The sequence below is a fragment of the Lutra lutra genome, chromosome 16, assembly GCF_902655055.1.
Source record: "Lutra lutra chromosome 16, mLutLut1.2, whole genome shotgun sequence".
In the NCBI taxonomy this organism is placed as follows: domain Eukaryota; kingdom Metazoa; phylum Chordata; class Mammalia; order Carnivora; family Mustelidae; genus Lutra; species Lutra lutra.
Window position 1 is genome coordinate 14,748,205 of NC_062293.1, and position 23,522 is coordinate 14,771,726.

The 23,522-nt window shown below is 52.6% G+C and overlaps 1 protein-coding gene across 2 annotated transcripts in view; it reads left to right on the plus strand.

The window, feature by feature from the left end:
- Nucleotides 1-21,811, plus strand: part of ERN1 (endoplasmic reticulum to nucleus signaling 1) — a 77,662-nt gene extending 55,851 nt beyond the window's left edge. For both annotated transcript variants that reach the window (XM_047706760.1, XM_047706761.1), the window contains 13 exons: nt 206-371; nt 4,003-4,121; nt 6,840-7,031; nt 8,524-8,791; nt 9,571-9,661; nt 9,947-10,136; nt 10,924-11,023; nt 11,304-11,503; nt 11,943-12,090; nt 13,637-13,764; nt 16,043-16,166; nt 16,602-16,669; nt 17,215-21,811. In XM_047706760.1, the coding sequence (XP_047562716.1) occupies nt 206-371; nt 4,003-4,121; nt 6,840-7,031; nt 8,524-8,791; nt 9,571-9,661; nt 9,947-10,136; nt 10,924-11,023; nt 11,304-11,503; nt 11,943-12,090; nt 13,637-13,764; nt 16,043-16,166; nt 16,602-16,669; nt 17,215-17,427 (2,007 nt within the window). In that variant the 3' untranslated portion in view covers nt 17,428-21,811. The remainder of the gene's footprint in view (nt 1-205; nt 372-4,002; nt 4,122-6,839; nt 7,032-8,523; nt 8,792-9,570; nt 9,662-9,946; nt 10,137-10,923; nt 11,024-11,303; nt 11,504-11,942; nt 12,091-13,636; nt 13,765-16,042; nt 16,167-16,601; nt 16,670-17,214) is intronic.
- The last annotated feature ends 1,711 nt before the right edge of the window (nt 21,812-23,522 follow it).

The following is a 23,522-nucleotide window of genomic DNA, read 5'->3' on the forward strand; positions in this document are numbered from 1 at the left end:
ATTCCACACACATTCTTCCCAGTCCCCAGACAAAAGAACTTAAAAAGCTGTCCCTGATGAAGGTGTTGAGGGAGGAGGCTCTGCCACGAGAGGGCTTTGTGCCTTGCTCTGGCTGTCCTGGGCCAGCCCCACACTAGAAATCGCTTCCCTTGGGTGCTCGTCTACAAGGGCTGCCCCAGACCTCACTCCCATTCTTTATTCACAGCCCCGAGGCAGCACTCTTCCTTTGCTGGAAGGCCCCCAGACTGATGGGGTCACCATCGGGGACAAAGGGGAGTGTGTGATCACGCCCAGCACAGATGTCAAGTTTGACCCTGGGCTCAAAGGCAAGAACAAACTCAACTACCTGAGGAACTACTGGCTTCTGATAGGTAAGCGCTGGTTTCTCATCCCTTCTGGCCACAGTGTGCTGCCCCCTGGTGGGCAAAGACCAGCCTTGCTTGTTACCGTGGTCAACTGCATTGTGCTTAGTTCGGGTCCAAGATGGTCTTTCAGACCTGGGACTGTTTTTATCTGCAAGGAAAAGAAACAGGGTAGTTGTGTTACCAAGTCAGTTCTCAAAATTCATTTAATGTTCCAAAACCCAAGTACGAACTTAACATAACCTTTGTGCAGTTATCCGGCACGCGGACCGTCCATTATATGTCAGGCACTGGCACTAAGCACTTTTGAACCCATCTCCTCATTTCTGCCAGCAGCCCCTTGTGGGGTAGACAGCCTTGTCGCTCCACTTATGGGAAACCAGGGCGATTCCTATGGAAGAGTTCCGTCGGGGGGTAGTTGGAGACGGGGTGTGGGGGGGTTGTTGGAGACCCAGGAGGAATGGAAGGTGGCGAAGAGATTGAGGCTGGGCTTGGGTCAGGGAGCCACAGCAGAAGTCCCCAGATATGTATGTGTGGGGTCCCCTTTTCCTTTCGCTTCCATTGTTGCTGTCCTTGCTAATGGCCCTCAGAGGGACTTGGAGGTCCTGTCAGCCACAGAGGTAGGTTGAGATGAGACTTGAAGGCAGTGAGTGTGATAAATGAAGGCAGAGTCACGTGAGAGGAGCTGTGTCTCTGGTAAGCGTCCCTAGTAATTAGAGCAGGACAGAGTTTTCTTGAATTTGATTTGTCTCCATGCATCTTGTCTCCCCCACTTCTGCTGCCTCCCAGCCCCAGAGATGGTGAGAGGCAGGGATGCCACTTTGTGAGGGGGCACGGGAGGCAAGTGGATGCTAGCTGCTGAGTGGAAGGGGCAGAGAGAGGGCAATGCTGGAGGCACCAGGAAAGGATGTGGGGTGGCTGGGAAGCATGTGGGCCCAGGAGGCCCCGTGGTGGCACCCAGGCTGGGCTGGGGGCTGGGGGCGGGGATAGGAGCCTGAGCGTCCCGGAGTCCTGATCCGTTCCTGTACAGTTGTCCAGGTCTTGTTCTTCTGACTCTCTGTAGTCATTTTTCTTCTGCTTATTTTTTCTGCCAAATAATGGGCAAAAGAGGTAACAGAGTAATTCTACCTTTTTTTTTTTTTTAAGATTTTATTTACTTATTTGACAGAGAGAGATCACAAGTAGGTAGAGAGGCAGGCAGAGGGGGAGGGGGAAGCAGGCTCCCTGTTGAGCAGAGAGCCCAATGCGGGGCTCGATCCCAGGACCCTGAGTCTATGACCCAAGCCGAAGGCAGAGGCTTAACCCACTAAGCCACCCAGGCGCCCCACTTCTACCTTTCTTTTGAACAGAAGTAGTTTCAAGAGCATGTGTGAGTGGGCCGGTGTGAGGGGGAAAATAACTGATGAGCAGAGGCCATTAAAATTACAAAGTCATGTAGTTTTCTGTATGAGTTAAGGGATACATAACCAGCCCACAAGTGGCTAAGAAGAGAAAAAATTTTGAAAACTAAGGAAATAGGTCCCTAAGACTATAAAAAATATGGGGGAAAATCTTCATGACTAGGCCGCAAAATGATATCCTTTTAAAGTGGAAAGGTTGTCCAAGTAAGAAAACTGAGAAACTCAACAAAGTGTGAAGAAGTCATTAGGGAATCACCCCACACTTCTGAAGTCCCCTGGAGGAACTCCGGAGATAGTCATTTTTAAATAAGGAACTACTTGGCAATCTTTGCATAGACTCGGGGCCACAGGTAAAATGACATGCCCTTTTATGTCCAACTGTGTCCTTTGATTTGGTTTTGGAGGAAGACATTAAGGATATCCCCACTTCCACATTGGTCTTGAAAATAAAATGAATCCTCTTAGCTTGAGCGATGTGGTCTGGTGGACTTAACCTGGGGTGCTGTTGGCTTCCTGTGGGAGCTTTGTCAGACAAGCATGTGTGACTCCTGGAGATCCTGAGTCCATGGGTCCGGGCCAGGGCCTGTGCTTTTTGCTCTAGAGCCCGGACATGATGATGATGATAGATAAATCCCAAAGACCAGGTACTGCTTGTACAAAAATGTGTTGGGATCTCCTGATGATACTTGTGGAAAAGTTGGTTCAGAGCGTGCAGCCTGATGGCGCCAGGGCCCAGCTACGGGAGACGCCGGTCTGTGAGCAGAAGTACAGCAGGAAGTGAGGATCTGGGCTAATCCTGTCTGTAGTTGTCTGTTGCTAAATCCCTACAGGGGAGGCAGGACTTGAAACACAGGGAGCAGGCCCTGGGGGCAGGGGTGGGGGCAGGCAGGGCCCTGCAGCACAGGGCAGTACGTGGGAGGGCAACCTGTTTTCTCCTAGAGCAAAGGTTTCTTGTTAGTGAGCCTCAGAGGTGCCCAGAGATACTCACATTCAGATCCCTGGGCCCCATCAGCACGTCTGATTCCAGGGTCTCAAGCAGGAAGACCCCACATGAGGACATCCTACTTCCCAGTAAAGCATGTTTCGCAGTTCTCACAGACAAGGGGAAACGTGGTGGTTCAGAACAAAATGATCTTGTTTAGGGACGCCTGGGTGGCTCAGTCGGTTAAGCCTCTGCCTTCAGCTCAGGTCATAATCCCACGGTCCTGGATAGAGTCCCATGTCTGACTCCCCACTCAGCAGGGACTCTGCTTCTCCCTCTGTTCTCCCCATCCCCAAATAGATAAATAAAATCTTAGGCAAAAGAAAGAAAGAAAGAAAGAATGATTTTATAGAGAACTGACCTAAAGATAAAGATTTTTCTTGTTTATTTTTGTCTTGGAAATACAGACCATAAAAATCTCTGGTAGGTTTGGGACAACAGTGGAAAGATCATAGAGTGAGATCCACATCACAGGGAGAGAACACAAAGGAAAGTGTGTCCTGGAGCCAACAGCGCACTGTGAGAGAGTTAACTGGCTCTTCTGGGTAGTATAGGCGTCATTTCATGTTAGAGCTAAACAGATTTTCGAGCCATACTGAATCCCAGTTTTACTCAACTTTGTCTCTCTTACAATAATATGCATCCAGATGATGCTCAATAAATGTGTAACATACAGTAGGTAGTCTTCAAATAGCATAGAGATGAGTGAGTGAGCGCCCGGAGAACTGTGACCCCCGGCTCCCCTAGCAAATGCGTCCTGTTTCTCTCTTGTGAATAATTCACCCCTTCCCAGGATGGAATTTAGATAATAGGAATAGAACGCCACCCGAGCGATTTAAATACTAAGGTGGGAACGTGATAGCCTTAGTAGGGTGATGTTATGAGGTAGTCCTTGAAGGGACAAACTGCTTGAATTTTTAATGGAGCTTCAAGAAGCTTCAGCAGCCCACACGTGAATTAGGAGTTACCCACACAAGTCTTACTCTGAACATATCCCAAAGATCCTGATTCCTCTCCTGACAAGGACACTTCTTTGCCCCTCACTGTGAGATCCAGAACACTGTATACTTGCCACTGAGTAATAAAATTTGTCTTAATGAGATTTTTCTGGTAACTGCCCCTCATTTTCTCTCCCTTTACAAATGTGGGTGCTCACCCTCTGGGCCCCTCAGTAGGGAGCGACAGTTGCCTAAGCTTGACATGGAGGGCCACCACCATGTGGGGAGCCGGTCTCATGGAAATGTGTTTCCTCTCCCAGGACACCATGAAACCCCGCTGTCCGCGTCTACCAAGATGCTGGAGAGATTCCCCAACAACCTGCCCAAACATCGGGAAAACGTGATTCCTGCCGACTCAGAGAAGAAGAGCTTTGAGGAAGTGAGTGGGGACGTGAACAGTTAGTTCCTGCCTCCTCGGGTCAGGTGTTGGGGGAAGGCATTTGCCCTTGCCTTTGGAGCTCACAGTGGACTCGGGAGGGGAGAGGACTGCTCGGGAACCCACAGCAAACATCACCCAGGGAAGGCCTGGTGGGGAGGCTGTCAGAGCACTTACTGAGGGCGGTGGGAAAGGTAGAGGGATGGGGGAGGGGCTGGCTCATGGGACGGAGGTAAAGGGCACCAGAGGACAGAGGGCAGCAGAGACAAAGACCTGGAGGTGGGACGAACCCTGTGTGTGCAGCTCTGGGCCTGAGACCAGATCTGAGGCCACCATGTGGGGGGCGGTGGAAGTGGGACCACATGCTACAGAGGAACCACGTTACCCAGCTTTGCTTGCACCTGGCAGCGGAGCCAACGGTTGATGAGGAGAGGAGGTGGGAGACCCGAAGCTTCGTGAAACCAGGAGTAGCTCTTTGGAAACAGTGGGCTCAGCTGCTTGGTCTGGTGGAGGCTTGGTCTGGCAGGGGCCCAGTGTGTCCACAGAACAGAGATTTGGGCAGCAGGGAGGCCCCCCCAGGTGGTAGCTACCACGAGCCTCTGCCCTGGGCTGTCCCCTTTTAGCTCTGGGGACACAGAGTGCCAGGCAGGGTTTCTGCTGGACATAGGTGGCCATCCAGACTAGGACGATCGGAGGGGAGTTAGTAAAGGGATTATTCTCACAGATGTGGACAGCCCTAGGCGTTCTCTTAGCATCCTTTAGCCTGAAGTTGGGGGGCAGGAGTGGAAAGCCTGGAGCTTCAGTTGGCATAATCAGCAACCCCACAGACCTGGACCTCCTTTCCCACCCCCTGCCCCATCTACTGAGGTCTCAGTTGGGAATCAGAGGGCAGGGAGACCACTGCTGTGCCCATAGGTGGCAGCCTACTGCGGCACAGAGCAGGGGGAGGAGGCAGGAGGGGGTTCTGTAGGAGGGGTTCCAGCATGGCCAGTGGTGGGGGAAGGGGGTCTAGAGAAGCCATGTGGACTTGGTAGCTTCTGCAGCCCTCCCACGGGGGATGCAAGCCTGAGAGAGGCCTGGACTGTGGGCAAGGTCCGAGGAAGACGAGGGGGACTGGCTGATGTGGGGGCCGCAATTATGGCAAGTTCACTGTAGGGCTCAGATTTGATCCAAAGAGAAAGGAAAGGAAAATCATGAAGCTGTTTAAGACTATAGAGCGAGATATCTCAAGTTGCCTGTGGTCTCTGGAGATAGCCAGTTGGAGAAGTCCGTTGAGTCAGCGATTTCAGACATCATTGGTGCCTTAAGGTCTTGGTCTGATGTTGATCTTATTAAACTTACTCATATCCACCACTGAACACTTAGAAAATAAAAGTATAGAGAAGAAAACAAGACAGAACCCTTACTCTAAGGCCAGAGATAGCCACAGTTAAGATTTTTAATAATCATCCAAATTTGAACAGAGTTTTTTAAAACTCCCCTAAAATCCTCTGAGGTGCATTTACACAGCAACAAGACAACCTTTGTTACAAACACCTTGGACCGAATATAACCAAGGGTCGTTCCTGGTCCCATGCTCAGCAGACATTCCTCAGCTGCCTGCCCCCCACCGGCCGAGCCCCCACCCCCACCCCATACACTGTGGGTGGGGAGTGGCAGGGAGAAGCGCAGGCAGAAGTCTGGGGTGGGGGGAAGGTGGGTGCCTGGTGGGGGATGCCAAGTTCTGCACTTGCCCAGGGGCTATGTTTGCTTCACTGGGCAAACAGCGACGGTGCTCCCGGGGTATGGGATGTTTGAGAACTCATCAATACATTTTCCCAAACTGTTCTTGGAGTCCTAGAGACTCTGAAAAGCTGAGACGGGAGGTCCACTTTTATCTGGTTTCATTTTGGGCTTCCAAGTAAAATTTTTCTCTAACAGAAGATTTTGGTGCTTTTCAGAAACCATGAAAAATAGTGGGATACTTGAAAAAAATGATTTTGTTTTTGGAGTTGCCCTGAAAGTTTACAAGCGACAGAAACAGGCTGCTTTATTTTTCTTCAGCCACATCTGTGCCCACACAGAGTTTTCCTTTTTTTTTTTTTTTTTTTTTTTTTACAGATTTTATTTATTTATTTGATAGACAGAGATCACAAGTAGGCAGAGAGGCAGGCTGAGAGAGGGGTGGGGTGGGAAGCAGGCTTCCCGCTGAGCAGAGAGCCCTACTTGGGGCTCGATCCCAGGACCCGGGGATCATAACCTGAGCCAAAGGCAGAGGCTTTAACCCACTGACCTACCCAGGCGCGCCAGGGTTTTCCTTTTTAATGTGAAACGGTTTTATTAAAGTGACTATCAACCTTTTCACTAGACTTTGTCACCGAGGATGTCAGAGTTTTCTCAGATATTGAATCGACCCCTCAAAGGAGGACATCTTTGTCTTCAGTGAGGATTTTCTAAAGAATATAGGATCTAAAGACCCTTCCAGAAGTACTGCTCTCTAGCTGTTTTTGAGTACTGATAATAACCTCATTGCATTGCAATAAAGCCTGGCCTCTCAGGACAGTCACTTTGACAAGGGCAGAGCCATTGTTTGGCTGTGTGATCTTTGGTGAGCCTAACCAAAAAAGCCCAGCACATTCTACAGCATGATCCCGCCTGGTAGTCACGACTACTCTTGACTGTTTGGCTCATTTATATCTGCCAGAAATTGTGCAGTGACGTAGTCACTCTGTCCCATACAAGGTTATCAACCTGGTTGAACAGACTTCAGAAAACGCGCCTACCACCGTCTCACAGGATGTGGAAGAGAAATACGAGCGTGCCCCAGCCAAGCCTGAGGCCCCCATGGACTCTGTGCTCAAGGACATCGCCACCATCATCCTGAGCACCTTCCTGCTCATTGGCTGGGTGGCCTTCATCATCACCTACCCCTTGGTAAAGCTCTACCCCTTCCCTTCGCTCTCCCGGGTGTTTCTGAACTTCCGGGCTGGTCACCTGGTGCCCGTGAGCTCCGCACACGCATCAGACAAGCAGACAGGTTGCCTTTCACATTTCAGAGTTAGTATTTGCTTATCTTTAGAAACATTGTCATTAAAAAGACACTAGCTTCTCAGGAAAGGACAGGTTTTTTGTTTGTTTTTTTAATCTATGTCATAGAGTTAATTAATTGTAAAAACTGATTTGTAAACCTTGCTTCTGCAGATTATTTCAAATAGTTAACTGTATTTTCCTTTTTAAGAATAGGGATGATAGATGAAAATCCACTTAACTTTCCTCCCTTACAAACTGCCTGTGAGAGATACCAGCTAGAGTGGAAAAGGCGGCATTCCTTCCACTTTCTGTTGGAAGTGAGTGAGCTAAGATTACATAGTTGAATAGGTTGTCAGTTGGATAAAACATTCTAGAATATTCCTTCATCAAGTTGCTCAGAGCACTGAAGTGTCATCTTAGAATACTAGTGTCCGGGAAGCTCATGTCCCATACAGGAATAGGAATGACAAACCCTTCCATTTGTACAGATGGGTTCACCTGCAGTATTTTATATTTTACCTCCCACAGTTCCGGGAGGTCATCATTGCTATGCCTTACTCCCAGAGAAGCTAAGTTCTGGGGAAGTTAAATAACGTTCCCAGTGTTACTCAGCTGATCTTTGGCATTTCCTGGATTTGAACCCGAGTTCAGAGAGAGAGTGTGGGAGTGTACGTGAGAGCCAGAAAACTCCCAGGGGACAGGAGGTTGGCTATACAGCCGTCCCTTCAGTGCTCTTCCCACACACAGGTAGTAATAATCACGGATCACTGCTACTTCACATTATGACAGAACAAATTTTGTGGGATAAATGAGAGGAGTAGGGGAGGTGGGGAAGGCAGTGTGACGAAATGGGGGGAGTGGGACTTTGCCAGGCCACATGTTACAGCCACATCCTGGCTGTGTGGCTGTGGGAAGATGGCTGTGAGGTTGTGAGCCCCAGCCGCTTCCCCTGCCCATCCGGATCAGTGACCATCTGTGTGTTAGCCTCTATCAAGTGCACAGCCATAGTGAACAGCAAGCCCCGGTCTTCCCGTGTTCTGTTTGGTTCCATGTTTGTAATGACTCCAGACTTCCATAAAAGCCCTAGAATTGTAGAATTGAGTGGACCCTTCCCCCCTTCATCTGGCCCAACCTCCACCTACATCAGTCCTTCCTCTTGCCCCTGCCAGGCCCCTCCGGCAGGGGAGTAGGCTCTCCTGGGAAATCCTGGCTGGCCAGAAGAGCCCTAGTCATTGAACCCAACCTGCCTCCCGTGCCTTCTCACTGGTCCCCGTGGGATCTCATAAAGGGCCCCTGCTTCCTCTGCCACAGGGAGCTTCTCCCAACCAGCCTATGCCTGCGTGTGTCCCTGCGGGGAGCAGACTGCCCTTGTCTGGATGCAGGTTTCTCTTCCCAGAGCATGCATCAGCAGCAGCAGCTCCAGCACCAGCAGTTCCAGAAGGAACTAGAGAAAATCCAGCTCCTGCAACAGCAGCAGCTGCCCTTCCATCCACCTGCAGACGTGGCTCAGGATGCTGAGCCCTTGGACTCATCCGGCCTGTACTCCGAGAGCTCAGGCACCAGCAGCCCCAGCACATCCCCCAGAGCCTCCAACCACTCACTGCACTCCAGTGGCTCTGCCTCCAAGGCTGGCAGCAGCCCCTTCCTGGAGCAGGATGATGAGGGTAAAACGAGTTGCTGTTTTCTCTTTCATTTCAACACAGTCTAAGAGCCATCTAGTACCAGTTCCTCCCAGGGAGTGTCCGCGGGATCACAGAGTGCCGTTTCTAAGGGTTCACTGTGTTCTCACCTCATTCCCTGTCATTCTGGCGGCCGGGCTTCCACGCCACCCCAGGGCCTGTCCCCTCTGGGGGACCATCCTGTTCTCCCTCCGTCTTGCTCTGGAGGGGCTGGCAGTTGCTGCTAGCCTGAGGTCCCCTGGGTGTCTGGCTTGAGAGCGTTGCTGAGGCCAGCCAGCAGCCCCGTTAACACTGCCGCTGTTGACCCCCATTTCTCTGGTGGGGGGGTTGGCTCAGACCAGCCGTCGGGGTGATAGTCTGAGGGATTGGAGGCAGAGCTCGTGCAAGAGACCTGACCTCCAGTCTCAATCTGGGGCCTTTTCTGGCCCCTCCATTGCACATTGGCTGTGCTCCCCAAAGGCTTCGGTTGCAAATTGTAGGTACATCTCTGGTGGACCACTGTCTCCCGACAGTAATGCCGAGGCAGGGACAGACAGCAGGAGGCAGGGAGCCTGTGGCCCCGGTGTCAGTGGGGAGTGGAGCCCGCCGGCTTCCGCTCACCATGGGCTGGGAACATACAGCCTGCAAGATCCGTTTCTCTATCTGAGCTCAGGAAGCTCGCAGCCTTTTCTCTATCTGAGCTCAGGAAGCTCGCAGCCTTCTAGCCTCGAGGGGTTTGAGATTATGTTCGTTTAAAACCACTTCGTCTTCCTGTTTCGTCCCAGATGAGGAAACCAACATGGTGATAGTTGGGAAGATTTCATTCTGTCCCAAGGACGTGCTGGGTCATGGAGCTGAGGGCACGATTGTGTACCGGTGAGTGGCTCCAAGAGCTCTGTGATGTCGCCTCCGGTCTGAGCACCTGTCAGCTTGCATGTGGCAGGCCAGGCCCCCCGGGGTGCCGCAGGGTCATAGCAGGGGCCGAGATGGAGGAGTTCACCTCCCGGGAGGAAGGGACGGCCGCCTGGTGCTTGGTTAGGGCTGGGGGGCTCACAGGGTGGCTGCTGCCTCAAGGGACACGGAGCACCGTGGGTCTGTGGGTCTCTTCGTCTCCACAGCCTGCTTTGCGCCCCCAACCCAGCCCCTGATCCTTGTCCTCAGGGGCATGTTTGACAACCGTGACGTGGCTGTCAAGAGGATCCTCCCCGAGTGTTTCAGTTTCGCGGACCGTGAGGTCCAGCTGCTTCGAGAATCCGATGAGCACCCCAATGTGATCCGCTACTTCTGCACGGAGAGGGACCGGCAGTTCCAGTACATTGCCATCGAGCTGTGCGCTGCCACCCTGCAGGAGGTGAGCCCCGAGCGGCTGCAGCCTCCGTCCTCCCGGCAGTGGTGGCTCGAGGGATTATACTTTCTTTTTCTTTTATTTCTTTGTATTCACTTCATTGAGGTCACAACACAGCGTAGGCCTTTGAGTGAACAGTTTGGTGCTTTTGAAGGACACGCCCACTTAACCACAAAAAGCCCGGAAGGAGAGCCTTTTCAGCCCCTCACCTTCAGTTGGGTGGGACAATCTTTGGTTGCAGTTGGTGTCTGTCTCCTTTGCCCCCAGGAAACCCTGCAGTTCTCACCCTGAGCAGGGTTAGTGAGGGCTTGGAGGATGCTGGCGGAGCAGTCAGGCCTTGGAGATCCTCCTGCGAACCCCTTTTGCTCAGTCTCCAGGCTCATCGGGAACCTGTCTTGGTATTAGTGGGCTGCACTTGCAGGTTTGCCTATATGAGGCCATGAACTTGAATTCCTTGCACTCTTACCTTTATCACTGTACACGAGTCCCTGGGGACTTCTGTTTGGTTAAGTGAGCCTGTGGCTTCAAGAGAAAGTCTGTTGGTGGATGTGGATTTGGGCGGAGAATGTTGTCAGTATAAATAGGATCAAAGAAAATGAGCTGACCTAATCCCAAATGTTAATTAAAGCAAAAAGCTGCTGGCAGGAGTTTTCTAAACAAAATTAAATCACTCGAAAGAATGAAAGAAAGAACGTACTGTGGGGGGGGGGGGTCAGGGGAGGGGGTTGGGTTGGGTTGGGGCTGTCCCTGCGGAGGGGCTGTGTGCATGACCTAGCCGTCGTGTCTCTTGCAGTACGTGGAGCAGAAGGACTTTGCCCACCTCGGCCTGGAGCCCATCACCCTGCTACAGCAGACCACCTCGGGCCTGGCGCATCTGCACTCCCTCAACATTGGTGAGACGCTTCCCTTTCCCAGGCTGCACCCCTGCTGGGGGAGGGGCAGGCTGGCGGCTGCTGGCGTGGTCCCTCCCTCTGCTGAGAATCTGTGCTTTATCGCTGGTATGCACATGGGGGGTCTTGGTGGCCTTCTGACAATAAGAGTTCTAAGAGGACTCTTCCACAGTTGCAGAGTAGAACCCTTAGAGGTGGCAGCAGGCCTGCTGGGAGTCTGAGAGGGTGCACTCCCTGACACTACTCGCGGTGAGTATGGGACTGATCTGGAGCGTTCTGTTAGTTCACAGAGACCTGAAGCCCCACAACATTCTCCTCTCCATGCCCAACGCACATGGCAGGATCAAGGCCATGATCTCGGACTTTGGCCTGTGCAAGAAGCTGGCCGCAGGCAGGCACAGCTTCAGCCGCCGCTCAGGAGTGCCGGGCACGGAAGGCTGGATCGCTCCAGAGATGCTGAGCGAAGACTGCAAGGACAACCCGGTGAGTCCCCGGCACAGCTCTCCGCCTCCTGCCTCTTCAGGAGAGACAGCCCCTGAATTCAAGCCTTCAGGGCTGTGGCACATGGAGAATGACGTTTGTCGAAGAGCTTCTATGTGAACAGCATGCTGCTGGCACTTTCCATATGGTCCTGTTCAGACGAATGGAGGGGCAGTTGCTATCCCCCCCACTCCCGTACTTTTCCAATCACTTCCTGCCCCAGCGCCTCGGCTCTAGAACCCACGTTTCCTGCTGTGAAGGCCAACATGCCTGCAGCCCTTTCAGGGGGCCAGCAGGGCCCTGGGCGCTTCGAACATGCTAGTCGAGTCTCCCGGGGCCCCTTCAGAGTGGGTGAAGCAGCAGTAACACTCCTGTCCTCACCGCTGCTGAGTGAGGAGTATAATTCTCCAGAAGGCCTCTCACCCCCTCCATCTCTCTTCAGACCTACACGGTGGACATCTTCTCTGCGGGCTGTGTCTTTTACTACGTGATATCGGAGGGCAGCCACCCTTTTGGCAAGTCCCTGCAGCGGCAGGCCAACATCCTCCTGGGAGCCTACAGCCTGGACTGCTTGCACCCCGAGAAGCACGGTGAGCGGGCCACAGGGCAGGAGGGGTCGGGAGCCACCCCAGCTGCCCAGCTAGACCCTGTGGGCCTCCGGGAATTAATGACTCATTCCGAAGCTGGTGGAAGGTTGGGTAGGTTGTCTTAGAGCACCTCTTCCTAAGGCCAGCAGCTCTGAGGTTCCTTCAAGTCACCCGATGACCTGGGAAAGACCCCCTTTGGGGATCTCTATTTTCTTGCTTGTGACCTATGAGGGTTAAATAACCTGAGGTCCCTTCCTGCACAAACATTCAGGAAAACAGATAGTCCCTGCTTCATAGACTTTGCGTGTGCAGGCCAGTGGTCAGTGGGTGCGGTCTGGGCTCGGACAGACAGGCTGAGTCTTGCTCTCTGGGTGCAGGGGCAACAAGGCTTCCTTCCCAACTTCAGGGTTTCCTGTGTTATAACTGACCCAGTGCCACCTTTAAATTAAAACTGGGGCACCTGAGTGGCTCAGTCGGTTAACCATCTTAATTTCAGCTCAGGTCACGATCTCAGGATTATGAGACTGAACCCCACATTGGGCTCCACACTCAGTGTGGAGTCTGCTGGGGATTCTCTCTCTCCATCCCCCTCTGAGCCTCCCCCCTGCTCACATGCACATGCTCGCTCACTCTCTCTCAAATAAATAAAATCTTAAAAAAAAAAAAAAGGTGCCTGGGTGGCTCAGTGGGTTAAAGCCTCTGCCTTTGGCTCAGGTCATGATCCCAGGGTCCTGGGATCGAGTCCCACTTTGGGCTCTCTGCTTGGCGGGGGGCCTGCTTCCTCCTCTCTCTCTGCCTGCCTCCTGCCTACTTGTGATCTCTCTCTGTCAAATAAATAAGTAAAATCTTTAAAAAAAATCAAAACTAATTTTCTGTTTTGCTCATGGATTAATTTTCCTTATTCCCTATAGAAACAGTAGGTTAGCATGAAGACCCCAATTCCATTAACACAGTGATGAGTTCCTGCTGTTAATACCTTTGTATATCTTATTCCAGTCATCTAATTAGACAGGTGTGTGTCCTTGTGTAAAACATGGAGGTAAATCGTCCGTGCCATTGAGTCCCTCTCTGTGTTGATCGGTGTTTGATGGGGCATCATGTTCAGAGCACGGCCCGGGACCCGGAGGCATTCCCGGAGCCTCCACTAATGGGTATTTCCAGTTACTCTTTTTCCCAGACCGCACGGTGAGAACTCCCTGTATTGGCCAAAGTTTGTGCATGTTCTTTTTATTTTAAAAATTTTATTTATTTACTTGACAGAGATTCACAAGTAGGCAGAGAGGCAGGAGGAAGCAGGCTCCCTGCTGAGCAGAGAGCCCAATGCGGGACTCGATCCCAGGACCCTGGGATCATGACCTGAGCCGAAGGCAGAGGCTTTAACCCACTGAGCCTCCCAGGCTCCCCGTGTGCACGTTCTTAAACCATTTCTGCAATGAGCTCCCGTCAGTAGAATCTTGAATCAAAGGGCGCGCGTGCTGTTAAGGTTCGGGTATTTCACTGTGACCGTGACCGGGGACAGTGACAATTTGCTTGTCTTCCTCCTTTGTAGAAGACGTCATTGCCCGGGAATTAATAGAGAACATGATCGCCATGGAGCCTCAGAAACGCCCGTCCGCAAAACACGTGCTAAAGCACCCGTTCTTCTGGAGCCTGGAGAAGCAGCTGCAGTTTTTCCAGGTCGGCCTCTTGGGTTTTGGGTTTGGGGGTATTTTTTTAATCAGAAGCCTTCATTTAACTTTTCCCAGATTTTAAAAAATATGGCAAAAGACAATGAAACAAATGACTCCTAATCCCATAACCAAGAGAGAACCATGGTTGATATTTTAACATACTTTCTTCATACAGATAAAAGTGTGTTAGGGTCAAACTGTATGTACAATTTTGTGTCCTTTTTTTCCTCAGCACCTAATATTTTGATACAATATTTTATTATGTATTTTTTTAAAGATTTTATTTATTTATTTGACTGACAGAGATCACAAGGAGGCAGAGAGGCAGGCAGAGAGAGAGAGAGAGAGAGGGAAGCAGGCTCCCTGCTGAGCACAGAGCCCCATGCGGGGCTCGATCCCAGGACCCTGAGATCATGACCTGAGCTGAAGGCAGAGGCTTAACCCACTGAGCCACCCAGGTGCCCCTAATAGTATTAATGTTATTAATATATTTAATGTAGTATTTTAACATCCTCTTTTTTCATCTTAAAATTCTAAATTTTTTTTTTTAATTCTAAAATTTTAACTACTCTCGTACTCAGTCCTGTGGATGTGCCGTAATTTAAAAACCTTATGTTACAGGAACTTACAAATACACACAAAAATGAAGGGAATACGATCATGCACTTTCCTTTACCCGTCCGCCAGCTCCAGCAATTATTAACTGAACCTCTGCGCTCTTCTCGAATCTTCACCCCAGATTACCGTGCAGGAACTCTTAGGCATTATATAATTTCATCCAAATCTCTAAAATCTAAACATTTACTTACACTGGATTCTTTCTACCTTCTTTCATCTAATCTTTGCCCACATCTCTTTTTGCTTACGGTGGATTCTGAGACGCGTACTCAGAGGATGGGTAGAGCTGAGCTCCGCCGGTGGTTTGGCCGTTTTAAGGCTTTGTGGTGTTGCCCGCCCAGTGGCTTTCGTGGAAAGGGAATGGGTTTCTCAGTCTCCCTGGGGTCAGTTCAGCAGAGCTCGTCAAGACACATGGTACCCAGCGCACCCACCCTGGAAGGCAGGCCCCCAGGGGCAGTGTGGTCTGGGTCAGAGTGAAGCTTGGGTTTAGGAGTGACCGTCACCCTGACCCGCAGTCTGACTAGAGCCTTAGCCCCCGACATGGAAGCTCCCTGAGGCCAGGAGTGGTTGATTTCCTGTTCGTTGCTGTGTCTCCACCGCTGGGCACGTGGCAGGTGCTTAGTAGGTATTTGGATGGATTGAGAAGGGGAGGCTTTCATGCCATTTTCGAGGGCAGTGGGCATGGACAACATTAGGATTGTTCATTAGGGTCATAATACTACAGTTAGGAGGTCAGGTGTCCTCCAGGGGCTTCTGGAAACTAACCACATTCCTTTGATGATGACAAGATGTAGAACAGGAATAAAGCTCACACAAAGGGACCTCCAGCCCACTGTGGGTTAGGATTTAAACTCTTCATTTTTCCAAGTCCCCTATCTTGTGACCACACCTGCCTCCCCCTGTATAGCTGTCCCGGCTTTGTGGCAGAAGTCTGTGTCCACAGGGCATCCGGGGTGAGCAGCTAACTCGTCCAGGGCTTCCCTCTAGCCACTGCAAGCTTGAATCAGCCAGTCTGGCCTCACCTTTGTCAAGGAAAGAAAAGACTATGGCCAGTGAGTTTGTGCCGCGTTAACACGTGTGGGGCCCATCGCTCTGTTTTCTCGGCTGCTGGAGCTCGAGCTCAGACACGGGGCAGGGTTCGAGGCCAGGGCAGGGCCTCTGGAGCCCACACCCTCGTCAGCAACTTTCTTCCTCTAGAAGAGGGCTTCATCTGTCTTTTCTGTTTGTATGAGGGGCGCTGACCAGCTGTGGATCTGAGCGTGTCCCATTTCCTTGCGTAGACAGAAAAACCCAAGATGCAGAGCAGAACTGAGCTGTTGCTGTTCACTGATGAACAGTCAGTTGATTGCATCTTGCCTCCGTTTGAGAGGCAGTAGGCGTGCACAGGGCTGAGACACGGGTGTGGCATTCGGGTTTGTGGAGAGGTGCGACACGTCCCACCTGTCACAGAAGTGGTCTGTGTGGGTCTCTCCCCAGTGAGCCACAGACAGGGCTGCTCACAGGGGAGAGGGTGACAGATCGGGAGGGACTGAGGCACAGCACTTGCTCCTGGTGCCGGGGACCGAGGCTCATGTGGCAGTGACCATTCTGTGCGTGAGTGTGTCGCTTCTCCAGCTTCCAGTTCTCCACACACTGACCATCGCCTGCTGCCCTTGTCACCCTCACAGGACGTGAGTGACCGAATAGAAAAGGAGTCCCTGGACGGCCCAATAGTGAAGCAGCTGGAGCGAGGTGGGAGAGCCGTGGTGAAGATGGACTGGAGGGAGAACATCACTGTCCCCCTGCAGACAGGTGACCACGCTGAAGCCCCCGCCGCGCGTGTTGGCAGAAACGTTTCAAGAGCAGCAGCCGTTTCTAAGAAGTGAACGTGGAGCTGGCAGCTCCGGGCGGTTTGGGCTCCAGATCTCACAGGGTTGAGGCTTTCGTGGGTGTGTCCCCTGGGGTTCATTACACAGATGTGGGTTTCATTTTGTCTCTTCACGTGACAGAGACAGTGACAGGTGCTGTGCTCTGAATGGTTATCTGTGCTCATGGGTGCGACCCGGAGGTGGAATTCAGCCTTGCACTGCCCTCGGTCAGGCTCATTCTGGGGGACACATTCCTGTCAGCCACGAGCATGGCGTAGTTCTGTTGTGTTTCAGTCTGATTGCTTGGTCCCCAGGAGCCCCGGGAATTTTCCTCTTTAGACATGGGTTTGTTAAATGTCATTCCTGGTTTCTTCCCTAGATCTGCGGAAATTCAGGACCTATAAAGGCGGCTCCGTCCGAGACCTCCTCCGAGCCATGAGAAACAAGGTAAGGGGCGTGAACCCCCCGTGGGCCCGGTGGCGGGTACAGCCACCTTCCTCCTTTCTGTTCTCTGTGGGTCCTTCCACTCCTACTAGAATTCTGACCTCGCAGGGCCAACTCGTTCCCTTAGACAGGTTTTCTCTTCTGCGATGTTGAGGTCTGAGGAGTTCCGCTCTGGGAAGCGGGTTGTCTGATGCTGGTGTCATCTGTGGTCTCTGCTGACCTGTGTGAGACCTGTGCCCGCCTGAGACGGCACAGTATAAACCCCCTCGATGGGGACCTTCCCACACAGGCCTGGCCACTGGGCTACTCCAGCAGGGAAGCTTGTCTTTGCCTCCCCAGCCCTGGGCCTGACTCGGCTCCGAGGCGTCCTCCTGCAAGAGGGAAAACAGGGAAGGTAGGCAGTTGGACCGTTGAGTACCTGCGCCTTTTCTCCTCGACAGAGAACCAACTAACATTCTGTCTTCCTTGACTCTCAAGAGGATCTTTTACCGGTGTTTCCTGGGCTTTCCAGCTGCTAACCTCCATGTGTGTGTCCATCCTGTTTGCAGAAGCACCACTACCGGGAGCTCCCCACGGAGGTGCGGGAGACGCTGGGCTCCCTTCCCGACGACTTCGTGCGCTACTTCACGTCCCGCTTCCCCCACCTCCTCTCCCACACCTACCGGGCCATGGAGCCGTGCGGCCACGAGCGGCTCTTCCAGCCCTACTACTTCCACGAGCCCCCAGAGCCCTGGCTTCCAGTGACTGCAGACACCCCTTGAGCCAGGGTGGCCATCCATTCTGGTGGTCCCAGCTGTGACTGTGGGCTTGGTCTCTGCAAGTCCGAGCCAGACGCCTCTCGGCTTAGCAGGGAGACCAGGCTCCCAAAACAAGTGCCTTGAGCTGCCCACTCTGCCTCCAGCAGAGGAAGACACCGACCCCGGGAGGTGGGAACCGCGGCCCCTTCTGACCTGTAGGGAGCTGGGAAGATGTTGGCCACGAAAGCTTTCCAGTTGGGGTCCTCTGCCAAGGAGGGCCCATCCCAGACGCAGTGACAGAAGCATCCTCCGCCTTCTCCTGGACGCACTGGCTTCAGACCTACCGTTTATTTTTTCAACTTCCTGTTTGGTGTCAGCCTGTGGGCCTGTAAGGAAGAGAGGGGAGGAGGCAGTCCTGCATTTTGCCTCCGTGCGGGACCAGGAGCACCTCTCTCCTCGACCAGCGAGGCTGAGGGGCATGAAATGGAGCCTCTGCTCTAAGTGGGGCTCCAGAGGGGAGGGACTTTGAGGAGGAGGAAGTTGTTCAGAGGGTGTCGTTCCTGGGGATCGGAGATGCCTCACTCATCGCGAACGCGCCCAGAGTTCCCCAGGTCGCTAGAGCCAAATGTTCCTTGAGGGCAGCGAGAGTCCTGAGTGTGAGGCACAGCGTTGGGGCAGGTGAGCACCGCCCACTAGAAGACAAGGTCGTGTCTGCTGATCTCTTAGAAATGAAGAGGGTACTCTGTCCTGAGTCCACAGTAGTCCAGTGCCTTGGTGGCCTTTGATGGATTGGGGGGATGTCTAGGAGCATGTGGGGGCAAAAGGTGATAAGTTCCCCCATCAAGAAGAGCAGCACCCAGGCAGGAACGGGCCTTTGGGACCAGAGGGGAGAAGGCCACATGCGACACTTATGGCCACCCTGGGGGGAGTCCTGGCCAGCATGTGGGCAATGAGACTCTCTATCCCTGGACCGGAGGACGGGCCAGGGGGCCGGGAGCAGAGGCCAGAGTCACCACGAGCTTCATGGGCAGGCTTTTATGTTTCTCTTGGCAGATTTTAATAACTTTATATTTTGATCATACTGTAGAATGCTACGTTAGCAGAAGTAAGCTGAACTTGAAGCTTACTCCTAAAGAAGATAAATGCAAGATATATAATACACTTTCTATTTTGTGTAGTACCAAAAGCCTCCATCCCCTCCGGAAAGAGCGTTCACGTTCAGAATGTGCTCTGATGCCGAAGAGTAAAGCAGTATAGCAAGGCTGTCTGCATCCCTTAAACAACTTGAAAGTAATATTCCCTCAATTATGTCAATACCATCTTTTTGGCTAAAATTAGTAGAGTTTTTGACTTTAGTCTCAGTCCAAACTTGCTGTCTTTTCTCTACCAAGAGCCTTAGCGGTTCAATGTGATCAGGGTACAGTGTGGCGATGTTCCCCGTGTCCTTTGTCCAGTCGGGTGAGTGGGTCCTCGCCCTTCGTTCAGTGCCGGCGAGCTCGGAGACCCCGCTCGGGAGCAAGGATGTTGCTGACGGACGCAGAGCGCACCGTTCCTTCTGTGAGCTGCTTCCTGATGGCGGGTTGGGCTGAGGGCCACTCATCAGAAGCTCTCCTGTGCCTTCGTAGAATTCCGTTCCCTTCCTTTCATAATGACCGGACTTACTTAAGTTCCCTTTATCCTCCATCTGCTGTTGTCCTCCCTCCTCACCGGTGACCCCACCTAGACCTGGGAGCCCTGGGGCTGGGGGCGGGCATCGTGCTGCGTCTTCTGCCACGGCACCCACGGTTCAGGAACACAGCCAGATGGCTGTCCTCTCCCCACTCTGCTGCATCTGCGCTGTTGTCCCTAGGATCTGCGGTCACTTTGCTGCCGGGCCTGAGTGTGATCCCCGCCTCCCCCACCCCCCCACCCCCCGCCACCAGGTGGAGGAGGTGCCCCAGGTGGGCTGGCTGTCGGCTCTGTGCTGCTTCGGTCTCGTGGCTGAACAGTGTTCGTGGGGGGGTGGTAGCCGGTCACGGCTGGCTGCCCAGGGTTTGTGTCCCCTCCCTGTTTGGGCCCAGCTTGTCTTTAGAACAACTGTTTTTTAAATGCCCTTTCTACTTCTCGCCTTCGTTTCTAACCATGCACCTTCTCAAACTCATGTATTCGACTTTGACTTTGAGTACTTGCAGGGTGAGCCAGGCCAGATCCTGGGGGCTGGGGACGCAGAGGTGAACGAGACAGACGAAACCTCTGCTTTTGTGAGAGCGTGGAGGGAGAGACACAGCAAATAGTAAAGATCAGGGCTCCGGGAAGAGCCGTTCTCCACTTTGAGGAACCTGGTCACTCCTCAACTGCTAAGGTGGCTTGAAGAGGTGTCCTGTGGCCCTGTCATCATGGAAACAGCTCGGGCATCCTTTGCTGCATCTTGCCCTCGTCTCCAGAATCCTGGTCTCCTGTTGTGCTCTGCACCATTGTTAGAACAGGGTTCTGCAGCCTTGTGTGTCCTGTCACAGCAGAGCTGGTGGATCTTAAGCACAATTCCAGGAAGGCTGTTAACTTCTTGAAAGTACGCTGTCTTCACTTTTACAGCAGAATCCAGTCATATCTGTTGGGAATCCCAGGGCCGCTCTCCTTCAGCCTGGTGTTGAAGCCTGTGTTGAACCGGTCTTCAGCGCACCTGCCAGAATTTCTCTTGTTGGTTCTCAAGTCTTTTCACCCACAGTTGAGCAAGAGCCCACATGTCCCCGGGGCGCCAGAGCACTTGCACTTTGGGGGATCACTGGTGTCTGCGGTGAGTCACTAAACCATCTAGTGGCGGATCTAAAACCCTGGGTACAGGGGGGGCTCTCCCTCCTCCTTTCTGTCCGTGCCATAGTCGTCCCAGGCTCCTTTCAGTGAGACGTCACTCTGACTGGTGACCCGGATCTGCAGGTCAGTGGGCCCAGCAAAGGATTTTCTTTCTACCGACTCTAGAAGGAAGGCCTTGATCAGAGTTAACTTTTGGTTAAGTTCTGTGTGATTTGTTTCCCGTTGCGGTTCTCTCTCACTACAGTGAGAGACGCGTCGGCTGCTGACGCGAGCGCTCACAGAACGTAGGGGCCTCTGGGTTGTAGGCCTTTCTCTTCTTGGCCGCCGTCTCTCCAGAAGTTGGACTCCGGCCGGATTTGGGTTTCCTGAGTCTGCTCTCGCTCTCCCGCTCTGTGTATTGGGTCCTCAGCCTGGAGGTCCTGGCAGGAGGTAGGCTGGTTCACCTGCTGCTGCCTTCTGTGCCACAAGAGCCGGGAGAGAGAGCGCGGCGCCCTGTGAAGAGCCTCCTTACATTCTCCTTAGCCTTCTCTCTGCTCGTTTATATCTGAACTCCCTTTTCTTCATGTATCCCAGTGTCTCTTCCTTGCTCATTCCTTCACCATCCTGGCGTTGTCCTTGTAGCTGAGTCTGGCCTGGCCTTGGCTTTTTTCCTAGAAGAAAGTCGCTGGGTGTCCCATAGAGATGAGCCAAAATTCCACCTTCCAAGGTTGGACCATGATCTTTTAAACCAAAGTGTCTCCTCATCCTCTACTTTGTTTTCTTGATGAAGCAGTGATTTCCGCCGCGAGTAGCCCTGGTTCTGGTTGCTTGTATCTGTGCGTGAATCCTTTCTGTATTCATTGGCCAACCACCAAGAAGGCATCTGCAGTGAGCCTCCCCCTGGGGCAGCCTTAAGGTCCACTTCCGGCCCAAGTCCCCGCCCCTCTCTCCTCCCCCTGTGATCTGTGTGCGTCTGGCGGGTATAGTGTTCCTTTTCAGTATCCCAAAAGCTGTGACGGGGGCGTCCCCACTTACCTAGGAAGCATTACCCGTCAACTAGGCGGCATTCTCAAATGCAAACCTTACGTAGTGTTCTTTTTGCGATGACCTATTTATTTAACCTATTTATATTTATTTAATTTTTACTCTGACGTGTATCCAGCTATAATTGCACTTGCTTCTAAAGCACATCAGATTTGTTTTGGACAACACACCCCTGACCATTCTAAAACTGGAAAAGGAAAAGTTATACTGGATCCTTCCATGGGATGGACACCTCACAGTAGTTTTATCATTAAAGGGTGAGAAATTTGGTCAGGGTTCAAGTTTTCTCTTTTGAGTGATTTTTTAAAAAAATTCTGTGCCATCGTGTCTTCTCCGTGAACGGTTGTTTAATGGGTATGTGTTAATTGTGCGATAGAATTCTCTCTGTGAACCTACAATCCTCTTTTTAGCTTTATATTTTATAAACTGCCAGATTGTACAATTTTTATGTGTATTTTTAAAGCTTGATGTGAGGGTAATTATCTAAGTTAAACAGCCTATTTTTGTACCTCCTGTACAGTTTTATAATTCTGCTGATTGATGAAGGCGTCTTGTGCGGCGCCTCCCACAAATAAAGGTAGTTTTAGACCTGGAAGTTGGCTTCATCTCCGTGAGGACTTGACGCCCGCTCTCAGACAAGGGGTCATTCCCGGCGGTCTTCCTGGCCATAGGGGCATGGGCGGTGAGGGTGAGCAGATGACTCGGGGGTAGGGAGGGTGCGGTTGCCCGCTGGTGTTGGCGGCATGGTCCAGGGGGCTGGAACGTCCTCCTTGGTGGCCGCAAGGAAAGGTTCTTTGAAACCCTGCAGGGAGTCCCCAAAAGTATTGGTTCAGGCTGAATTCCAGGAAGCTGGCCCGGTTGGGTTGGGACTGAAATGGCCCATGGTGAGAATGAGACTCCAGCTGAGTTTGGGGGGTGTCCAGTGAGGAGGACCGAGGAGCCCATGAAGGGGTTAAAACTGCTTTAGTAACTCGGCCTGTGCAGTGCTGGGATGGCTGTGACCCGGTGTGTCAGGGGCACCTGATCTGTTTACCCACAGGCCTAGGGATGAGCCCAGCGGCCAGTCTGGGCGGAACTAGAATCCCACCAGCCCGCTTCTTCCTTTCCTGTCTGGTGAAAAAGGTGAGGACGTTCCTCTCTCTTGCATCGCAGGAAGGGACCACTCACAAGGCCCGGGGACCGGCTCCTTCCCCTCTGCTGGCCACCATCCAATCCCTTTGGCCCAATCCCTCCGGCCCAGCCAGGTCCCAGGAGAGCACTTGGGAATTAGGATGCCCCCTCTGAAGCTCGGGATCCCGGACCCCCCAGGTGGACCCAAACCCAAGGGAGCAGGAGGGGCCGCAGGAGGCTGTGATGCCCGCTCGCGGCCTCCCGCCGCTCGATGGCAACGCGGAACCAGCTCTTGGAGTCCCCAGGGAGCTGCGAAGCCGGAGCAGGGGCTGCATTTGGAATTGGTCCAGGCCAAGGAGGGAGCCTGCTGGTAGCACCCTCAGCTGTGTCCGAGAACAGAGACGCGCGAGGGTCCTTGGGAGGGAGGCCGGCAGGTGGTCGAGACACTGGCACAGCCAGGGCCGTGGTTCCGGGCCACTGAGGCAGCGTTCGCTGCTTGGATGCCGAGTCAGTGTCGGGCTGCAAAGAGGGTGCTTTTTTCTGAATGTTGGATACATTTCATCAGGTAAATGCGTACATATGCCAACAGCGTTTCATCAGCAAAGGCGCTGACTCTTACTCTATTATTTGTCCCATCTGTCATTTGTGCTGGACGCGCCCCTGAGCTACAAGAGCTCATGAAAAGAGACAACAACAGCCCCACCGGTCTGCCCTTCCCCCTGGGCCAGGCGCCATGCCTGACCTTATTCCTCTCCCCCTGCAGACCAACATTTCCCTTCAGATCAAAAACGTACATCTTTTACTTCAGTGAGGCTCTGACTGGACCCTTTGCAAGACCAAAGATCAGGTGATGACCTTGTATCTGAGCCACTTAGCTGTGGGCAGAAGGAGCAGGGCTGGCAAGAACGTGGCAGCCCCTGGGAAACCATAGTAAAAGATGGCAGGGGGCAGAGGGAGCGGTTTCCAGAAACAGGAGAGGCAGGGCCGGCAGGACAGTAGCTGAGTGAACTTGGCCTCTGAGAGGGTTAGCAGGTGAGCTCAGTGGGTGTTCTTTTCTGCCCTCACCAACCTTTGCCTCTCCAGATTCACCCAAGCCCGCTCGGTGATCTAGATGAAGCCATAAAGGTGTGCTCATTGCGTTTGCCCGCCGGCATCACCATCGTGATTCAGGACCCAGTCAAGATTCCAGAAGATAG